Source organism: Pararge aegeria, chromosome 23 (assembly GCF_905163445.1).
Source record: "Pararge aegeria chromosome 23, ilParAegt1.1, whole genome shotgun sequence".
Taxonomy (NCBI): domain Eukaryota; kingdom Metazoa; phylum Arthropoda; class Insecta; order Lepidoptera; family Nymphalidae; genus Pararge; species Pararge aegeria.
Genome location: NC_053202.1, coordinates 9,021,062 through 9,044,163, shown reverse-complemented (window position 1 = coordinate 9,044,163; position 23,102 = coordinate 9,021,062). Strand labels below are relative to the sequence as shown.

At 34.5% G+C, this 23,102-nt stretch overlaps 2 protein-coding genes across 3 annotated transcripts; one reads left to right on the top strand and one right to left on the bottom strand.

Moving 5' to 3' along the window:
* Positions 1 to 2,098: 2,098 nt before the first annotated feature.
* On the bottom strand, positions 2,099 to 20,761 carry LOC120634140 (MICOS complex subunit Mic60-like). Of its 2 annotated transcripts, XM_039904550.1 has the most exons (18): positions 20,658 to 20,761; positions 19,583 to 19,761; positions 19,098 to 19,254; positions 18,784 to 18,874; positions 17,732 to 17,803; positions 16,666 to 16,835; positions 15,458 to 15,584; positions 13,266 to 13,429; positions 12,634 to 12,759; positions 11,877 to 11,949; positions 10,788 to 10,876; positions 9,540 to 9,650; positions 8,302 to 8,419; positions 6,773 to 6,907; positions 5,477 to 5,580; positions 4,829 to 4,930; positions 4,084 to 4,169; positions 2,099 to 2,490 (listed from the first exon to the last, which is right to left on the bottom strand). In XM_039904550.1, exons 1-18 carry the CDS (start codon positions 20,700 to 20,702, stop codon positions 2,313 to 2,315), a joined length of 2,127 nt encoding a protein of 708 aa, XP_039760484.1. In that variant the 5' UTR covers positions 20,703 to 20,761; the 3' UTR covers positions 2,099 to 2,312. The 2 variants fall into 2 exon arrangements, with proteins under 2 accessions (XP_039760484.1, XP_039760485.1); XM_039904551.1 differs by lacking the exon at positions 17,732 to 17,803.
* Positions 20,762 to 21,011: 250 nt separating this feature from the next.
* Positions 21,012 to 21,843, top strand: LOC120634234 (39S ribosomal protein L35, mitochondrial). Its single transcript, XM_039904708.1, has 2 exons — positions 21,012 to 21,115; positions 21,267 to 21,843. The coding sequence occupies exons 1-2, from the start codon at positions 21,094 to 21,096 to the stop codon at positions 21,779 to 21,781; spliced, it is 537 nt and encodes a 178-aa protein (XP_039760642.1). The 5' UTR covers positions 21,012 to 21,093; the 3' UTR covers positions 21,782 to 21,843.
* The last annotated feature ends 1,259 nt before the right edge of the window (positions 21,844 to 23,102 follow it).

Genomic DNA, 23,102 nt, shown 5'->3' with positions numbered 1-23,102 from the left:
TCATATGTATTTGGTTTCACAGTGCAATGTCTTTGCAGAATTGACATAATTTTTAATTTTGTATTTAAATGAATTAATAATTTTTAAAAGCCGCAGATCAAAAGTTGATATTAATCATAGGAACAACTGAGAGCTTTCTGGTATTTCTTATGTAACCGTGTATAAATTTAAAAAAGACAAAAAAATATTAGCATTACTGTAACTAAAATAAAAGTAAATAAAATCTAAAGCATCTTCGAAACCACCGTAAGGTAAAGGGTAAACGCAAATATACATAATGTAGTTTAGGAGTATTATTAATTTAGTTAGATTTAACGGTAGTTCAAATAAAATGAGAAAAAACCTAAAAAAAATAAGTAGGTAGTTGTAGGCAATAGAATTATGAACATACAGAAAACATGTACACAACTAATCTTGAAGCATCAGCTCCACTTTAGTAGGCAGTTAGTCCTTGCATTCCATTTAACAGTTGGTAGTAATGATTAAGTATAAAATGGTGAAAAGAGGAAAAGTTTGTTAGCTAGCAACATTCTGCTGATGTAAAGTGAGACTTGCGCAGTGCATTTCCACTGTTTTTGGACACAATGCATGCAATAATGGCCGAATGAGGGTTCTGTACGTTCTTAATTCTGTGCTTACCTAATTAATATCTTATAATTTGCATTATTAGATTATTGTTAGATTTAGGGGAAGAGCAAAAAATTAGAAAAAAAAACAAAAAAAAGATATAGGTAAAAATAATTGATATTTAGGAATACTTAGTAATAATAATATGAATTCAAACTATATGCCAAAGTGTAACAATAAATATTGTTCTTCTTTTAAACTTTTTGTTCCAGGAAAACAAACCGTTCTCACACATTATTTGTAAAAAAACCACAAAGTTTACTATATATGTATATATATATAGTATTTATATGTACATATTCATGTACTATATATAAAAAACTCATATTTTTTCTATATATGCTCTTTCCTTATTTATTTACTATGTATAATATCTGGCCTTTTATTTTAAGCAGGCTATTATTTCTCCTTCACAAGCACTTATGGAATGTGAAATGTATTTGATTGGAAAACATGGGATTAAATATGAAATAAAACTTAACAATAGAGGTTGTGTAAAATGAAACAAAAAAATGACTTAAATATCATTCTCTAATTTTAAATTAGTTACATTTTTTTTATATTTACACAGCTTACTAAATGGCCCAGTACCAGAGCATTTATTACAAACATTTTCATTTAATGTGGGTAGTTACATATGTTTTCAGTTTCAATTAAATAAATGCGATTGTGTCGCAGAAAACTTAATTTGAATCTAGGTAACATTTAAGGTACTTAGTTTACAACACAATGTGTATCAGTTTTAAGTATTCCATAATAATTAATTATACGGTTCAACTTGTTGAACATAATTTATAATATGAAATAAATACAACTTTTTCTGTGTAATAGTAACAATATTATTTCAGTTTGTCTATGTATATGTCAATAATATATAATAAATAAAGTTCAATTCAAAAACCCTTCTGTTTTTTAACCCGTTATTTGTTTTTAAACCGAACCAAACTGTTATTTTCTAACGAAAATATATAAGTTGTTATTTGAATCTTCCCACTTAAAAAGACATATATCATTAAGGTAAGACTATATTTTTACTTCCTATAATTCCTGCTGTTTTTCAACTACAGAACAGCAGTTTTTAGATTTCGAAAATAAAAACTTTTTTACATTTCGATCTCCGGAATAGCCAGAGGTATATAGATAGGAATAACACTCTAGCTCCGATTCTCAAATGTCGTAAGTACGAGATGGTGCATGAATTATTCGTTGACATATTTCCCTTAAATCGGACTTCTATATTATGACTTCGTGAACTAGAACAACGATTTTAGTAATTCCAGAAAACTTTTACCCTTTTTAATTGAATTCCATCATCCGGATTCCATTCCTTTAAAGAAAACCACCTCAACATCAACTTAATAAATACCCGATTTCCGAAATTGTTTAACTATAAGTACAATAGTCCGAAAACGTATTAATAAGGCCCAGCGTTAGGAAAATCCAAGATGGCGTCTGACAACTTCCAGGCTGATTTATCCTTTAAAATACACAGTTTATAAATACGGTCTAGGTTTTACGGTGAATTAAAACAACAATTTTGGATGTTCCAGTGAACGTTTACTCTTTTTTAATTTAAACTCCATCTGCCATTTCCGTTCAAAAATAAATAAGCGATAAATTATTACACTCACGTCTTTTGAAGTTTCTTAAATAAATACCCGATTCCAATTTCCGGAATTGTCAGACTAGAGGTACAATAGACCGGAGACGGAAGCGTGCGCCATTACGGCTTCGGCGGCCTGTTTAATTTCAAGATGGCGCCGAGCTGCATCCGACCAAGGTTTTGCTACAGCCCTGGGTGCGCCTTGAAGGAGGTTCACGTAACGTAAAGCTGTTGATAAGTTGCCGTGGTCCATGTGGTATCTATAAGCAACGAAAATAAAACTTACGTTAAAAAAAATGAAATTTAAACTATAGTCCGTTTTTTTGTACCTGCCTAATAACTGTTAACAATTTTTTTTGTTACTTTCAGAGTAAAGTTTATTTTTTAAATTGTTAGGAAAATAATAAAAACAAAAATCTCTTGTATATATTTTTAAAACAAAAAGTGGTATTATAAGACAAGTAAGAAAAACCGGAGTAAAGTGAAATCTCAGTGAAATTTGTAACTTTAACAAGTGTTATTTTACAGTCCTTTCAGTATGATTGTCCATCATAATATAAAAAGCATATAGGAGACAATTTAAAGTGAATAGATTGTAATCAATCAATCAAAAATACTTTATTGCACACAAGAAAAAAAAAATAAAAGGGACAAAAACAACAAAGGTACAATTAAATTTGTGTAACAAAGGCGGCCTTATCACTTATAGTGATTTCTTCCAGGCAACCATTATGAGAAATTGGCTCACATATGAATCCTTATAGCGGTGCGCAAAACTCTAAGAATATACATACATATTAATAATTACAAAAATTACAAAAACAGTACATATATAAAATAAAATCAAATACTATATGGTAAAATAACTAATATTAAAACTATATATAATAATGTTATCGGGATTGTGAAGTGAGTACTTAAATAAAAAAAAAAATTTTGGTCCAGCCAATCTTAAATTTTAACAAGATTTGTCATAGATTAGTCCCCTTGAAATGTAAGAGTTAGGTAATTTTTTTATTCTTGTGGATTTAATATTTTTAAAACTTCAACATTATCATCATCTTCACCAAAGGACGTCCTCTGCTGGACATAAGTGCCTAGTTGTAGTCTCTTATTGATAAAATAAAAGTCCAGTGGGTAGGACTTCGACTTAACTCTAAGGGGAGTGAGTTCGAATCCCGGCACACACCTCTAACGTTTCTAAGTTATGTGCTTTTAACTTTTGAAGCAATTCAAATATAACTTGCTTCAACAGTGAAGGGAAACATCATGAGGAAGCCTGCACAACTGCGAGTTCTCCATAATGTTCTCACAGGTGCGTGGAGTCCACCAATACAAACTGGGCCAGCGTGGTGGACTAACCCCTTCTCATTGTGGGAGGAGACTCGTGCCCTGGAATGGGCCGGTAATGGGTTGGTATTATGATGGTGATGATTGACAAGAATAGATTGTTAATATTATAAGACCAGCCCTATTATTAAAACCAGGCATATTTGTCACTCGCCTATGCCTACAATGTCAATTAGGTATTTTAATAACTGAGGAATAGCGAACTAGTGCATAAAGCGATAAGGTGTGATTTAGAATGCACGTATTACTCCACTTTTGTAGACATTCATGCCGGAATTTGTCAAGATGAAAGGAGCAATATCTGTGCTTATATATTCTATGCCATAGTTTTAACAGCAAATGATGGTGCATTATTTGTTTGTATTTCGATATTTCGGGAAATCCAGTTTAGGATTTGACTTATATCAGATTTCGTTTGATAAGAAATAATTAGATTAAGCTAACTATTATTTTTTCTTATTTTATAAGTAAGATCCAATCAAACGGTTTAGTGAGTTCCTTACCTAGCTCGTTGAATAATATCAAAAGTGTCCAACTTGGAGAAGTCTATCGGCAGGTTGTCAAGCTCATCCTTGGGGATTTCCGCGAACTGTAACACATTTTATAAATATAAATAGTATATAAATATACTATGAAAATACACAAATTGTCATCTAATCCCAAAGTAAGCGTAGCTTGTGTTATGGGTACTAAGATGACTGGTGAATATTTCTATGCATAATATACATAAATGCTTATAATATAAAAATAAACGCACAGACACTGAAAAACATTCATATTCATCACAAAAAAATTCAGTGTTTTTGTGCATGTATGAAGTGCACGCCACTCAAAAATATTTTTTTTTTTTAAAAGTAGTTGATAGCGCAGCGATGTGCGCTGAGGTTTTGAATAGGAGGTCCCGGGTTTGATTCTTGGCAGGGGAGATATTGGAGTCTAATTATTTCCGAATATTCTCTGGTCTAGTCTTGTGGGCTTCGGACGTGGCTAGTCACCAACCTACCGACAAAGACGTGTCGCTAAGCGATCCAGCGTTCCGGTACGATATCGCGTACAAATCGCGTAGGTGTGGGCTCAATGTCCAATTTACTGCACCAACATTTACCAAAGGTGAGATTGCAGTCACCTGTGGTAAAAGAAAACTATTGTGCACAGCACTTGCCGAGTCTTTGAAGTAGCCGACGCTGCCTTAACAAAACGTGCAAACTATTTCAGCGCGCTAAGTATAAGTACCTAAATTATACAGACCTTTTGGAAGAGCAGTTTGGATTGAAGCCACGATAGGAAGTATACGGGAAGTGTAGCACCATCGCGTCCGATCAAAGCCACTTTTGCTGCTGATTTCTCCAGCTGAAACAATATTATTCACCCACATCGTAAAGATATTTCCGATTATTTCAGAAGATTTTCTGCGTGTTGTGGCCTTTGTTTGGTAGGAGACTTCGGCTGTGGCTAGTTACCACCAGCATTTTATATATGCGCAAAAGCAATGCCTACCCTAACACTTTATAGAAGATATTAGATATGGGCATATGCCTACTTTGGGCAAAAACCCTGTGCACGCCACTGTTTACCACCCTAACGGCACCTTACCTATAAATAAATATACTAGGTCAATACACACATCGCCATAAGCGTAGCTTGTGTTATGGGTACTCAGATGACTGATGAATATTTTTTAGAATAATATACATAAATACTTATTATATACAGATAAGCACCCAGACAATGAAAAACATTCATGTTCATCACCGTTCAGACCAGCTTAGTTTAGCTTTAGTTTTAAGTTAACGAATGCAGTTATCACCCTCACTAACATAAGAATAACATGTTAAATGTATGAACACTTCAAAAATGATCAATTAGGTCTACATATATAAAACATATTTGAATTACCGTATCAAATTTATCCCTTAGCGTCTTCTCCGTTACTATGCCTTTCTCGCGTACCTCAGAAGTGATACCTTTTAGCACGGTTTGCACTAACTTGTCGTCTTTTCCTGAAAACAATATTCATTCATTTCGAGTAGGCCTGGTTTATAAGCAATTTTGTAACGTTAAGTAGGTCTGTCTGTAGTGGCACTACAACCGTACAATTCTACAAAGACAAGCCGGCGAGAAACTCAGCAGATTGCTCTTTTTCAACATCCAAATTCAAATACACATTAAAAATTCATATATTTAAAGACGTACTTAAAATACATGAATTTTTAATGTACTTTATAAGCACTTTTGAAAAGACAAGTCAGTCTGTTTGTAGTGACTCTACCATCGGTTCGGAAGACAGATTCCACTGAGAAGAGCAGGCAAGAAAGTTAGCAGATTGCTCTTTTTGAACATCATTTTACAGTTTCACAATCTTTTTTTAATTTTTCTGTCTTGTGAGAGATTAGAGCGTAGCGGCCTGCTTCCAAGCAGCCATGTCGTTAAGGAATTCATCAATCGTTTAGTAACCACGATTAATTGAATGTGTTCTAATACATGTTTACACTTAGGTAAAGGTAGATCTAATATTACCTTCTACCTAGTAATATTAGATCTACCTTTTTTTTTTTTTTTTAAAGTAGATCTAATATTACCTTCGGTATCATGTTATAAAGGCCTATACCCATCCCCACAAAATAAGTATGTACTTTATTTAGACGATATGCTGATATCACTAAATTATAGCCGTTTCTAGGTCGATTTTTTATATAGACTTTTTGTATACAACTTTTATTCTTTGGATTATTTTTATGTGTTTTTTTGGAAAAAAAAATAAGATTTTGGATGAGACTTATATCGTCTCATCAAAAATCTTATTTTGAGTGATGAGACTGACTAAACTATCGTTTAATGAAAACGATATTTTAGTTGTAAAAAAATATAAAAGTTATTATAATTTCCGTTTTTTGGTCCCGTATGACCTGGTTGGAGGCTTTGGCCGTGGCTTGTTAACACCCTAACGACAAAGACGTGCCGCTATGCGTCTTAGCGTCGCTATGCGTCTTAGCGTTCTTCCGGTACGATGTGGCGTAGAAACCAATAAGTATGGGTCTAATATAACTGCCACACTCCCTAACAGGTTAGCCCGCTACCAGGTGTGATTGCAGTAGAGGGCTTACGTGTTAACGAATAAAAAAAAAGAAAAGTAGATAGAAGATCTCGCTTTTAGCACTCAGTTGATGATAACGATGATGCTGAAGTACGTACCAGCTGTTTCCAGAGCCTTAATCTCGTTGTCCAGTTTGGTCTCTGTACAGTTCCTTCTTGTAGCGGCGTGTAGGGCTTCGGCGGCTGCCCATAGGGATTGGGAGCGACGTGCTTCCGCCTCCGCTTTCGCCCTTTCTGTGCACACAGGCTAAAGTTAATATCAGAAGTGGGATAGGGCAGGGGTTCCCAACCTTTTAAAGCCAACAGCGCACTTACAAATTAGGAATTTAAATCTAACTGGTTGAAATAGATAGGTACCAAGTAGTTATGCAGATAGGCGCAAAAAAAAATATCCAAATTTTTTAATAAATTTTAACAAAGAATTAAGAAAGACAAAACCACCGTTGGGGTGGTTTTATGTAGAGCGGCTGGAGCACAAGCTCGTGATATCACTTTACAAAGAGTATGCAAAAAAGAAACCACAGAATTAAGTACATACAGAAACCGTGTACACGACTATTATTGGAGCATCAAAAACCACTCCACTTTAGAGTTGGTTCGCTAAAAACTGTTTAGTCAATTAATACCATTTAGCATTTGAAAGTAATTATTTTACCTCTAATGTTCTAAACGTTTACTATAAAATTGGAAAAATGAGAAAAAGTTTGTGAGCTAGCAACATTTCACGGGTGCGCGGTGTGTTTCTATTGTTTCTGGCCACAATACACTGCATACATAAATGGCTGAATAAGGATTCTGTATATTCTTAAATCTATGCAAAAAATAAAAAAATCGAGATTTTCTGAAAAACAGGAGAACCGCTTCGCGGTGCACCTTTGTACTCTCTACGGCGCCCAGGAGCCCTGGGATAAAGTATTTGTTTGTTGCCTATGTGCGCCGTTTTATACATTCCATTGACTTCTTCGTATATTTCAAGATCTAAATTAGACAACAGACAGGCATGCATAGAAATAACAAAAAAGACAGCAAAAAATAATATAGCAATAGCACGAGACCCATATCATTGTCCACGAATTGCCAAATCTTAATTTTAAAATGCATATATAAAAATATGTAGGAGAGCCGTAGCTTAGTTGGAGAAAGCGCTCAGGCCGCGATTGCCAGAGAGTCGCAGGTTCAAATCCTGTCGGTTCCAAAAATTTTTATATGCATTTTAAATTTATAAAATTGATAATTCCTCCAAGTGTGGGTAAAACACTAATAAAAATTATAAAAATTACCAAACTTATATTAAAAAAAAAAGCTAAACAGAAATTGCAGAAATAAAAAATAAATCATCACTTATAATGAAAACTACTACTTCATACGAGTTATTAATTTTTTATATTTCCATTCTCGAGTTTTATGACTTGAGACCACAAATATAAATTCATTTATATGCATTTAGATACCTAGCTGTTCTACAAGTCGGCATTTACCAAGAGATCAAAGGGGTAGGACTCAAAGTCAAAGTCAAAAATATCTTTATTCAAGTAGGTCCATAGGTGGCACTTTTGATGCGTTTTTTTGATGCGACTACAGTATCTCTTCTTTATACTGCAGTTATAGTGTTATATAGGTATACTCACGTTTGAGTGTATGTTCTATCGCTTGCAGTTTTCCCGCCATCGCGGCTAGTTCCTTCTTGAAGGTGACTCGCTCTTTTTCCACTTGTTCAGATACTGAACGGCTGAACTTGCCGAGCACCTAATGAAAAAATCAAAGTTATCTTATTTATATATATTTCTTGTGTGCGTGTGCAAGTCACGGAACTCCTCCTAAACGGCTGGACCGATTTGAATGAATTTTTCTGGTAAGCGTTTTGGTGGCACCCTGGATGGTGTAGATTCACAAATCAGCCCGACAGATGGCGCTGGGGCCCGCTAGTATATATATAAATATATATATGCATTAATTTATATATATATATACATATATTACTATTTTATTATATACATATATATATATATATTATATACAGCTAGGCGGTTTAGGCGGTTCTCCTGTTCTTCAGAAAATGACAATTTCTTTTATTTTTTGCATAGAATTAAGAATATACAGAATCCTTATTCAGCCATTTATGTATGCAGTGCATTGTGGCCAGAAACAATAGAAACACACCGCGCACCCGTGAAATGTTGCTATATATATATCTAGCTGGCCCCGCGAATTTAATTTCGCCTTAATATTTTGTACATTACAATGTGTTTGTAAAGTACCTACAATACGTACGGCTCATCTTACTCCGGATTAATGTAGCATCAACCGTTTCTACGTTAATGGACAACATGACGTGCGCTGTTGTGTTTTGTTACTAAGGCTCTAGACTATTGCTTTCATTTTGAATAATATATATATTTTGATGAATATTATTATTTTATACTTATTACCCTATTCCGGAATAACATAAATCCAACAAATCAAAAATATTGAAAATCGGTCTAGCCGTTCCCAAGTTATAAATGTTTACTAACACCATTTTGTTTTATTTATATAATAAATAATAATAAATAAATAAATACACTACGACAATACACACACCGCCATCTAGTCCCAAAGTAAGCGTAGCTTGTGTTCTGGGTACTAAGACAACTGATAAATATTTTTATGAATAATATATATAAATACTTATAATATACATATAAACACCCAGACACTGAAAAACATTCATGTTCATCACACAAAATCGGGATAAAAGTTAGCCTATGTTCTTTTCCATGTCAAAGGGTACAGCCTGCATGCCAAATTTAATCCGTGATGGAGTAACAAACATCAACACTTTAACATTTATAATATTAGTTGGATTTAAAAGTAATAAAAGAAACACCTCTTTTTCCTTTCTAGCGAGTCTTTCTTGTAAAACTTCTTGCTGTATTTCAAACTGTTTCTTTAACTGCTCTTTTAGTTTTCTGTTCGCCTCTGCTTGCACCTCCAAACTCTAAAACAAATAGGTAGGTACAAGTTAAAAAATTGCGTAAGTTATGTGTTACGTTTTTAGCAATAAAAATATCACTTGCTTCAACGGTGAAGGAAAACATCGTGAGGAAACCTGCATGCCTGAGAGTTCGCCATAATGTTCTCAAAGGCGTGTGGAGTCCACCAATTCGCACTGGGCCAGCGTGGTGGACTACGACCTTAACCCATTCTCATTGTTGGAGGAGACCCGTGCTCTGTAGTGAGCCCGTAATGGGTTGATTTGATGATGAGAATAAAAAAAAATTGCTTAGTTGGCTGAGCGATAATACTGAATTTTGTACTACTTTCTTTTCTTTATGTTTCTGTCTTTCTTGTACTTTTGTTACACGTCCTTAACTTGCTGTGACGTACAAGTTACGAAATTTTTTTTATTCCACTACAAGTTGGCCCTTGACTGCAATCTCACCCCATGATAAGTGATGATACAGTCTAAGATGGAAAGCGGGCTAACCTGTTGGAGATATGATAGATAAGTTAAACCCACACCCACAAATATATTATTTTTCAAAAATTCTCTCTTACGCAAACCATGAGCACACACTAACATACACACAAACACAAACACACAAACACACACACACACACACACACACACACACACACACACACACACATACACACACGCATACTTATTTTGTATATTAAATAGGTTGTAATTTTGATAAACAACAACATTTCTGTATAACATGTCTATCCTTTTGTTAATCATTGTATATCTTGTTTTGTTTGTATATATTTTAATTGTAATGGAAAAGCGTAGTCTTCTGACACAGAATTAGTAATACTACTCTTAAAAGAAGAATTCAGCGGTATATTGATACCATTTAGTTTCTTACTGCAATAAACTAATTTTACATTTTATTTTAATTTTAATTTTTAAATATTTTACACTTTTTATACCTGAATCGCTTGGCGGCAAAACTTTACCGATGTAACAGAAAATTTAGAAATTATGAAATTCCAAACCATCCCCGCTGGGCCATCGACCCGGGACCTCCCACCAATGCGCTAGGGAGGTCTTCATAAAAAAGGATATAACCTTCGATTGTAAAAAAGTTGAATCAATGGGCAAGTCATACGAAATTAAATCGTTTTTTACCTTGATTTGATATTCTCTTTCCTTTTCTAACCTCTCCCTCTTGATCATATCTTCCACTTTTGCTTCGATTATAGCTTTCTCGTCGTGACCTTGAAATCAAATTTTACACCTTTAAATAATGTTACTATCTATTATTATCTTTTTACATATTTTCTCTTTTTCTCTCCCAGAAGGGCTAGCAGAAGACAAAAGTTATATCCCCCGATTATATCCCATGCTAAAGGATATAAATAACGTGTCCACCTGCTAAAGAACGGGAATGTGGAATAGGAGCAGTTTACCCCCGTTCATTAATACATATATTATTTGGATATTACTTCCACTTGTGCGTCAGTGCTCTGAGAGTTGATAAAGCTGTGGGAGAAGATGAATTTATATCCTTTCCCCGGGGATATAATTGTCTCCTGCCCATGCTAGCCATGCAACGATAACGTCGTGACTAATACAGTTAATAAGCTCTCGAGAACTAGAATATAGAGACATTAAGATTTTTTTTTTTTAACTAACAGTAGTCGGTTATCGTATATTAATGAATTAAAAAAAAATTAATAATATAGTTTTTTAAATTTTGACGGCCGATTGGCGCAGTGAGTGTGTCAGTGCTATGAGAGTTCATAAAGCTGTGGGAGAAGATGAATTTATATCCTTTCCCCGGAGAGATAATTGTCTCCTGACCATGCTAGCCGTGCAGGTATTTAAGGAATGAAGACATATCGTTTTTTTTTATGAATAAATAATATACACCATTTAAAAAGACAGGAAGTTTTATAAATTTAAAATGCATATTAAAATTACACAGTTTCACATCAGTCTGATTTTAAAGGCATATACTAATTTCGGCATGGACGGTAGGAGAGCCGTAGCTTAATTGGTGAAAGCGCTCAGGCCGCGATTGCCAGAGAGTCGCAGGTTCAAATATTGTCGGTTCCGAAATTTTTTATATACATTTTAAATTTATAAAACTGATACTTCCTCAAGTGTAGGTAAAAACACTAATTATATAATAACTAGTTTACACAAAGTATACAATTATTTTTATAGTTATAATTGACGGACGGATATAAAAAATTAAACTATAGAATTACTTACATTCGATAGCTCTGTTTATTTTCAATTCCCTTATTGTTTGCAGCTCTGCGATTTCGTTTTGTAAATATTGGATCTGAAATATTATAGTATATTTATATTAGGCACTGTATTTTAAAATATACATACTATATCGTATTTGTAGGAAAAAAAATACTTTTTAAACTTAAAATTATCGGAAATAATTCAGTGATGGTGGTAGTCACTAGAATAGATTTTATTTTTCAAAAGTTCTGGTAGAATGCTACTTGAATTAAATGAATTCTGTTTTGAGAGGGCAAAAAAATTACCGATTTCATTTATGTCAACATTTAGATATTTGATGTACAGTTGTTTTAATGTTGCTTTTTTTATTCTAAGAGACCTTTGCCCTGTAAGTGTGTTTGTTCCTTTGCTCTCAATTAGGCAACCAATCAGCTTCATTCGTAAGTAAGTATTTAAATGTAATATTTCAATTTATGTGTATAATAACACCCCACCAATCGGGTTTACTTAATCCTAAGGTTGCCTGGAAGAGATCGCTCCTAAGCGATAAGGCCGCCTTTTATATCCTACTTTTTCAGTTTTCTCTGGTTGTGTTCATTTTTTTTCCTTTTGAATTGAATTTGACTAATTTAACCTTTAACCTTTCAATTTGAATTGAATTTGACTTATTTACGTCCGTTACCAGTAAGTCGATTTTTTACACTGACATTTGTTAAAATAAACGGTTCCTACGTACCAGTTGGTTGATAATGAAGACAGTGTTTGAGAATCTGACCTGTTTCAAAGTGTACATAAGCAGAAGGTCGGTGTCTCCCTTGATCTCCAACTGGCGAGTGCTGAGGTCCACTCCTGGGAACAACATTTGCAGCTCTTCCTTGTAAGCTTTACGGGCTTGGTCCACCTAGAGATTAAAGATTTTTTTTTAAATTTTTTCCACGCAGTAAGTTTGTTTTAGCTCGTAGACATTTCAAATCTTCACTTGAAATATTATTATTGCAAAAGTTTGTTTGTTTGTGTACCGGAGCATCCTCAGGATATATTGTCTTTAAAACCTTAATAGAATAGAATGGAACGCAACGCACGGCACGGAACAGAACAGAACAGAACTGTTCGATGCCCACTTGAATCGAAACCGGTCCGCGGGAGGCGACCGCGAGCTCGACTTACGTGGCCCACAAGAGCATTCACGCATTGGCGGTCTCAGTGCATTTACTAAACTTTGTAACAAAATAATTCCTAGTAAACCAGCAATCAGTTTAATTTCAATACATAAACTTTAATACAGTCCAAACTATATATACACACAACAGAACTGTAAAACTGTTATTTCTATTAGGTAGCTTATAGACGAGTGCCAGATGCCTGATATTGTGCTATAAACGTACGAATATAAAAGTACACAATTACCTTATTCCAATACCTGTCACTGAGCACGGACTTCTCCACACAGTCTTTGTACTCGTGCTCCACATTGCTGAGGTCCGCTCTGAACTGCTTGATATACCTGTTGGTGGCAGCGATGCTCTCGGGGGGTGCTTGCACGCCCGCTTTTATCATGCGGTCAAGAGTTTCTGAAACGATATTGAAATTTTGTAATTCATCAAAAATTGAGGAATTTAGTTTTTTCTACAACGAAGATATCATCAGATGAACCTATAACCGGCCCACTACAGGGCACGGGTCCCACAAAAAGAAGGGGCTAAGGCCCACCCCACTGGACTCCACACACGTTGGAGAACATTATGGAGAACTCTCAGGCTCTTCACAATGTTTTATTTCACCGTTGAAATAAGCGATATTTAATTGGTTAATAAATTTCACTTGCTTAATTGAATTGGTTAAATGTCATAAATAATTTATCATATTCAATCGTTTAAATATCACTTGTTAATATTCAATCGTTTAAATATCAGCTAAAATGCATATATTTTAGAAAACTTAGAGGCGCCTGCTGTGATTCTAAATTGCCTCCCCCCAAAAGTGAAGTCGAAGTCCTAGCAACTGGGCTATCACAGCCTCTATCTATCCGCTTATCTATCTACGAAGCAGTGGCGTGCACTTCATACATGCACAAAAGCACTGCATACCCTAAAATGGATATATATCTAGTAGAGCAGGAGGATTTTTGTCTTTTTATGCAATTTTCCTGCTGTATGCATATGGTAAGAAACCAAGTGCACGCCACTGCTACGAAGATATTCTTCTTCTCAGTCGGCTCGCTCTTGTCAGAGAGGTCGTGGTCGTCATTTAAGGGTTGTGGCACGCTTAACTATTAGTCGCCACTCCTCTCTGGCAGCTGCCTTTCTAGCACACTCATGTAAGGGGACAGCCACTGCAGCCTTTATTTGGTCAGCCCATCTCATGGGTGATCTTCCGCGTGATCTGGTGCCCTCGATTCTTCCTTGGACAACCAGACGTTCAATGGAGTCGTTGTCTCTTCTGGATACGTGACCAAAGAACGTGAGAATACGAGCCCGTACTATGGAGGATAGACGTTGCGTGATGCCGAGTTCTTCAAGAATGGCCTTATTGGTCCGGAATGCATTCCAAGTTATTCTTAGCATTCTTCTCTAGCACCACATCTCAAGAACGTCTATCTTCTTTTTCTCACTCTCCCGCAGGGTCCACGTCTCCGAAGCATAGAGGAATATGGGGAACACAAGCGCTCTAACAAGCCGGATTTTCGTGGCTTTGGTTATGTTACGGTTCCTCCATATTTTCTGCAACTTCCATAGCGGACCTTGACGCCATGCGTCGCTTAATTTCATCTATGCAACCTCCATTGTTCGAGACCAACGCTCCTAAATAGACGTATGATTGGAAGACTTCGCAATTTGCTATTTTAGAAACTTCTGGCAAGTTGTTGTTCATGCGGTCGACAATCATAACTTTCGTCTTACTGCGGTTGATCTTGAAGTACAAGGCACAGAGTTAGGAACATACAGAAACCGTATACACGATTTATTGAAGAACCAAAAGAGAAGAGGCTTGAGTAATGTTTCTCGAACAGGCGGTTAGTCACTTAATTTAGTTTAGCAGTTGACAGTAATTATTTTATCTCTAATATTCTGAACGTTTACCATAAAATGAGGAAAATGGGATAAGTTTGTGAGCTACATCCAGCATCATTCCGCGGGTGTAAAGTGAGATGTGCGCGGAACATTTTCACCGTTTTTGGACACAATAAGGGCTGAATGGTTCCTACGTTCTTAACTCTGTGTACAAGATTTGCTCATGAACACGCTATCAAAAAGTAAAATTGGATCTAATGACACTCGTTTTAGAGTTCTGTACTACTGAGTTCGGTTTTACAAAAATTCTGTCAAAAGCCCGAGCTAATTGTAGGAAAAATTGAGCTTTAAAGAAAAACAAATAAGATCCATTTTACTCTGATGTTTCAAGTATTTCCATACTGGAAACTGACTCCTCGATTGCGAGCGAGCAATTCTTATGAAATGAAATGAAATTAAAATTTATTTGTTCACATAAAACAATAGCAGATAAGGCGGAGAACTTCTGTGAAGTTTAAAACCTGTGCCAGAAGATCTCGCTCTTATACAAAGACTACAGCTATTAGTGGTATTCAATCATTTCCTTACCGATAGCACATTTAGCCTTAGCAGACGCATCCTTGGCCTTCGCAAGGATGTTGTCGCGTTCAGTCCTCGCTCCTTGCAAGGCTGTGAAATGTTTCTTATCCAAATCGCCCAGCGAGGACTCCACAACCTGTAACAAAAATGACAAATCTGTAAATGTTTACATTTGCCCCCCTTACTACAGTGACCAACTGTGCAATGAATTGGTAAAACTACTATAAATTGGTAAAAAAAAAAAAAAAGTGTATAAGAAGCATCCTAAATGGAATGCCAGAGGCGCGACGAGTCGTCGGTACAAATTTTTACCGGCGGATTTTTATGCTTGCTGCTTCCAAATTGCTAATATCCAGAAATTCCTATATTTGGGGCATACAAAACAAACAATATATGCTCATATCGTTCCGGTTGTTGAGAGACACACGCAAAGCAACTCATTTCTTTTTATATATATAAAGAAGTATTGATGAGCAAATTTATTAAATCTGTATCGAGGGATAAGTTATACAGGTATTTTCTTTAAATCCATGTTAAATATTATCGACCCTCTTATTTTGAAATATAGTACTTTCATATTTCTTTAGATAAACCTTTACTTAGCAGATGCGAAATGCCTAAGACGAATTTATCTAAAAATATAATTAACACCTATGTAAACATGTTGCATGTACCATATTCAAGCAAAAATAAAAATTGATTGATTGATAAAAATTCCAACAAAAATTCAGTATTTTAAAAGTTGGGGAAAATTTAAAATGAATTTCATCATACAATCTTTCAATCCCTGTTTCTCCTCCTTATGAGGATTTCCGGGGTCCTCAACATCAAATGCGGGGTCATCAACATCATTCACACATCACACTCATCACTCCGTTCGTTACTGTTTGAAGTCCATTGTTGGACATAGGTCTTTTGTAGGGAGTTCAAAAATCAACAGTCTTGGGCCAGTTTGTAAAAAAAATGCTGGATAGCCACTATTAATTTCCGTAATATATTTTCAAGCGGGGCAGCCTCCATTACTTTCGGTATGTGTACCTTCAAAATCGAAACCAGGATAAACAGCATACAAAACTGGATAATACAAAAATTTTAAGTCGTATATTTTATATAGTCAAATAATCACCTGAGCTAAATAAAATTAGAGACAGTTATTTCGAGACTATATTTATAGTACAAAAAACAAAAGCATTATTTTTTTACATTTTATTACTCACCTTATACAGTGCTTTGTTATAGTCTGCGCAATGCTGTAAGGCCTTCTTGTAGTTATCTATGGCTATTTTTGTGTTCACGTGCATATCCTGTTCCAACTCTACCATGTCTTTGGTTATCCTTATGACAGGCGGAGATTGTGGGTCACACTTCTCCGTCTGTACTAATGTAGCTATGGGAAAATAAACAGAATTAATAACCCATTAGATAAAAAAATTTGAAAACAACAGAACTCCAACAATATTAATGCGTCTATAAAGAAGTAATATTGTTTGTTATTTTATTTATTTGGTATCTATGACCCATCAATACACACTCCACTATTACATAAATAGAATAGTTAAAAACTAAACTAAATAGAAAAATAAAAAAACTTACATTAAATATTAATACGCAATATAAAAAAAAAAATATTATGTAAGCAAAAATGTCGTTGGTCATATGCTATGTTAGACCGCGAATCACAAAATTTTGGCTGCAATAAACAGTTCAGGCCAAGAATTATTAGGTAGTGTATTATTTTAGTCAAGAAACGACTAACTACCATCCCTCGTTAACTTCAAGTTATGAGTCCATTAATAATTAAAAAAAATATGAATACAAACATTGATGAATGTAAACATTGTATGAATGTGAACATTTTATGTTCATGTAAGTTTATTTTATTTTGTAACATACTTTATGCACCACCCACTTTCCACTTTTTTATCGGCTTAGTACGCTCAGGTTGCCTTTAAAAGATTAATTTTTAGTGATAAGGCCGCCTTTGCACCCAAGCACTAAGTACTATTACTGTTTTCTTTGTATTTTTTCTGTTGTGTTGCAATAAAGTTGCCATGAAGCAGGGCGTAATATTAACCCATTACCTCATGGGTCTCCTTCCACAATGAGAAGGGGATAAGGCCATAGTCCACCACGCTGACCCAGTGCGGATTGGTGGACCTATAATAACTTACAGCAAATGTTCTATATTTGAGCATACTGATTTTGTAATTCGTCTAGGTTAATCTAGGTCTTGTTGGATAAGGGCAATATGATAAAACATTTCAACGAAGAACAATGACTAACCTGGTGTTTCCACTTCTGGAGTTTCCAACTTCTTCTCTTCAACATACAATGGTTGGAGTTGCGGTGGTGGTACTGTTAGATAAAGATGACATGATATTGCTATTTCAGTTATGACGATAGCTAATGAATAGTGGTACTTATTGTAATTTACCATCGCAACACACATAAAAAGGACAAAAATGGGCAATGATTAGATACAGTAGTCATCACGAAAGTCGAATGAGAATTGAATTAAAAGAACTGGTATGCATCTCCGAGGTACTCGACCTATTACAATTAAAAATTGATTGCTGTCTGGATTTTTATTAACTTGATAGAAACTCTAATAGGGAATCTATATATATATCTGCAAACGCATCATTAGTGCCTGTGATAGGCCTACATGAATAAAGAATTTTTGAATTTGAATTCATAAGACTGTGAATTCAAATTATGTATACAAAATAAAGGGAATAACTCTGGCAGGTACATGTTCCACAATAATACAAAACCTTTAACCCTTAATAACATCTAAGAATAGAACATAGTGTGCATTTTTTAAAATTTCTTTACATTTCTGTGTGATATTATATCAATGCAGATAATTACTCTAAAAATGGCATGCAATTCACCAAATCTTGCCGCTTCTATTAATTCTATGCATTATTAACTTCAGTTGGCAGCCTAATTACAAGGTTTAATTAGTAAGCAATACCTCTTTTCTTAGGTTTATCCTGATAAGGGTTATTATCCAACGCTGCATGAGAAAATGTAAGACTATATTAATATCATGTAACAGAGAGTAAACGTGAAAAGACTACTTTACAAAACTTATTTTATTCTTTATGCGTGATGAAATTATTGATGCTATAAGTTAAAGCGATTTGTCTATACCCTCTTTGCCTTGAAGGTAATCAAGTTATTTATGGCAGGGAACATACATCCACATTTTAAGTCAGGTCCAGATTTGTATCATTACGATTTGTCCGATACAATAGCCAACCTGAACCTGTCTTCATGAATTGTGATTATTATAGAAAAGCCTTACGAAGATCAATGGAAATGTAACTCACGTTCATATGTTTTGCTAGCAAAGTCCTTGGCAGCATCTTTTTCTATATCTTGCTTGGACCTCTTTTTGACGTCGAGTGGAGACACCCCTTCCTGTAATGAACAAATACTAGAAAATAAAAATTATAGTGTAAAATTTACAAGCAGTTTGCTACTACAAACTCTAAACTTAAGAAGTCTATAAAGTTTTTGCTTATTTAACATTCTTTCTTTTTATATAGTTCTTGAGGTATACTATGATAAATAAAGACTAAAGATCAGATACAACTATATTATAAACATCCCTGTACAGAGCTGATAATGTTTAAGCACAAACCTTTCCAAATAAGAAGTTTGAAACATAATTTGATGCTTTGCTTAGCTGGTTGATAGAGAATTTCCAATAAGTTGTGTTCTCCTGGTACACTAGGGCCACAAAGTCATTTGCCCAGGGGGCATTGGACTCGAGCCAGTTTCGAGCATCAGGACTTGATCTGCAATCAAGGATCATTTTTTTTTTCATTATGAATAATCTCAAAATCTTACAAACTTGCATCAGAAAGTAGTTGTCCTCTTATTTAAATAATTAATCGAATTTAAAGGTTTTTAACTAACTGAGTAAACGAGAATACCTGTCATTATTAGATTATTAAAATTCTGCAAAATAATTTGGGAAATTCAGTTAACTTAAGTTAAGTCTATGCTCTAGAACTGTCTCTCCTAAGGCATGTGGCCCTAAGTGGGCCATTAATGGGCATGATGAGGAAGTGAAGTGAGATTATTGATACTAGTGCCCTACAATGTAAATAAAATTTATCATACTTAGCATATACAACAGCCGCACCAGTTAACACGGTCGCACCAACTGTCCCCCAAAACAGTTTCCTTGATTTTGGTTTTTTTTCATTTGGAGGGCACCGATCTTGTTGCGCGTATTGCCGACGTGGCGACCTCATTACAATCAATGCAGCACATGATCCGTCGCCTATTTGTTTCCTAACCTATGGAATAATAATATAGGAATTTTATTAAGTAAATTTAAGATTTGCTATACAACTACCATGCACTCATTCGCTGGAGACAACTCCCAGGAACAGAAGGGCCATCCATTCAACAGAAGGGCTTAGTCTGAGGCATTAACACTCAACAGAAAAAAACGATGAATCCAAGTGGTAGAGCTTATGGGGCTGTGTAACAGGCACATGTTCATCCTAAAGACACAGATCTATGCAGACTTTGCAAAGAGGCTGCATAGATGCCACTGCACTTTATCTGCCCGTGTTGATGCATAAACGCAGCATTCTTTTGGGGAGCGGTATAATACAACAAGATGCTGAATTTCAACCAGCAAAAAAGTGCTATTGTTCTAGGCAGCAACAAATGTGTGCTGTGAGATATAGACAGCTGCGTCACGATAGATCATAATTAGTTGATGTGACACCAAGGACTAGGCGAACTTGAGCCTCAAGCAGAAGAAGATCTTGGCTTAAATTGTGGATTAAACTTTTACTGGCATAGTTTTAAGCCAACATAAATATTTGCTAATAAATATGTAGGAACTAAAAAAACCTTATAATTTATTAATTAAATTAAACAGCTGATCGGCATTAAGTGACCATCGACATTCTAAATTTCTAGGTTATTTAGAAGAATGACGTTAACCGATTATGTAAGCTACAACAATAATAATTTGTGATAAGATACATAGTAAATTTTAAGCAAAAGTAATAGATATTAATCTGTTACCTAATAAATACGCTAAAAACATCATAACATTATTGAGCTAAAAACAATCGTTTATGATATAAACAAGTGATGTTGTGACTATTACTAACTAATTAACTGTTTTAGAAGGTACACTCATTGATGAAATTAGAAAAGTAAAAGGAATATTTACCAAAACTAAATTAGGATTTGTTAAATGGTTCGTAAATCTGTACATTTTCGGCACTGAAAACTATTTCTTTCAGTCGGGTTGTCAAAAGCAAGAACAGGGAGGCCGAAGTGGCCATAGACAAAATTCTAATGTCACTAGTGCTTAACTACTTGGAAAACTGAGTCTATGTTCTATGAACTTGAGATTGGTTTAGCACAATATTTAAACTTTAAGATTTCGACAGTATTAATTATTCATATGACGTTATTTTTAAAGATTAGTTCATTATTTTACATACTTCCAGTAGGTTTATGATATTTTTTAATTGATTTAAGACACTGTTGTATCAATGAGAGAGTATTAAATAGCGATTTATACATCACTAGTAATTTGGAAACTTGGAGATCTGTGATCTGTGACTCGGATTTTGGACAAAAACAAATGAAAGGATTTTAAAATGTTCCGCTGTGCAATAACTGGTAAATAAATACTAATTTGTACTCTTGATTCACTGTTTGGTAGTATTAATTAACAAATAAGTGTATCTTAGAAAAATTCGTTTAAGTTTGATTTTAATACTTGTGCGATTACGCTATCTCAGTTTGAGGTTATGTTTTTCTTCTTTTTCAGCCATCCGGAATATAAGACCTATTTTTTTTCAACATTATGCTGCCAGGATCATTTACAATCAACCAAAAAGTTTTTCCACACTTCATACAAGAATTAATCCAATTGTTTACACTGGATGTTCAAATAACTACAATTTATCTCTGTTAAATAACAAGCAAGTTTTAGATGTCTCTAACAATTTAATGGTGCCTGCAAGGACAGTTACTAAATTCAGTTTGAAAAAAGGCAAGAGAAAGACAGTGAAGGCGGCAGTGAAGAGATTCTTAAGATTAAACTGGGGAGTCTGGATAAGGACCAAAATTGGTAGACATAAGAAGTTATGGAAAAAGTCCCAGCCACAAAAAAGGCGTTTACGCCAACATGTATTTGTCAACTCCACACAAACTGTGTTGTTGGATAAAATGGTCACAAAATATTGGAAAAGACCCAAATACTATGTTGATGACCCTTATGAACCATATCATACAAGGGAAGAATTCCATATTACAAGGAGAAAGCCCAGAGAATCATATTAGAAAACTTTGCATGGAAATAATTTTTAATTTATGTTAGCTAATAAAGAAAAATTTAGAATTAACTTCTATCTATCTATTTAAATATGTCTTAATAATGTAAGGAACCATAAATTTAATTTTTATAACATAATTTCACACCCACACACACAGTTAGGTAAATATAGGTATCTTATTTTCCTGGAACCAGACTTTAGGCCTACTTAAGTTAAATGGGTGTGTTCGGAATCACAGCTTGAGAGAAGCACTAACCTACGAACTGAATATAAATTTTATGAACATTGGCATTTTTAATTCTATTATTAGCGAACCGTTGACCACTTCGGCAATGAAACTTTATAGATTCGTTGGTGATTCTCTCAAATTGTTGTAGTTTAAGATTTATGTTTATTTTGGATTCATATTGTGTGTAACGATGGGGCTGACATATAGGTAACCTATAAAAGTCCCTTAAAAAAATAGATTAAAAAAAAAAAAGAAAAGTTAAATGGGAGTGCAAATGGTCTGATAAACATTCAGATTAGTTTGGCATGCATAGCGGGTCTGAGCTTGGTATGCAGATCATATAAAAAGGAAGAAAATCATTTAAGGGTAGGCTTTTTATAACTCTTACAATACCCTTAAGTATTTTATAACTAGTACTCACGTTTTTTTTATTTAATATCATGTGCCCCTTAGTGAATAACCTGTATGCATGCCACTGGTTTGGCAGTAGTTCATTAGTAATATTACATTACCAATGAACAACTGCCGCAGCTTTATTTTACATTGTCTCCACTCGTCGTCTGTAGGAGTTTTCAATGAAAAAAATGTTAAAGTTTGATACCAGTGCATCAAATCTATCGCATGTGTCGAATTTACAATTTTTTTATTGAAAATCCAGAGCCACTATCTTAGCCTTGCCCAATTGAGGAGAGCTTGCCGCAGTTGACATATACATACCTGCGTAAGTGAACTGCAGATATATAACTTAAATAGGTAGGAATGTGGGTGTTAAATCAATAAGACAAAATATGAAATTAATAAATAGGTATTCATTTATTATAATACAAGATTTAAAATTAATAAAACTAACATGTTCGTAAACTCTTAAAAGTGAAAACCATAGTAGATAATAGTATAAAATTAATTCAAAAATCAAAAACACTTGTCATCATTTTTAAAATAAATAGGTAGGTAGATTATAAATATTATTGATGCCAATCCTGCTATGAAACAAAAATCTCTAAATTAAACTAAATTGACAAGTCTTAATATAGTGCTATCCTTTTTCACTAGAACATTGTGAAGAGGACAAAACTACCTACTCTGAGACATGTCAGCA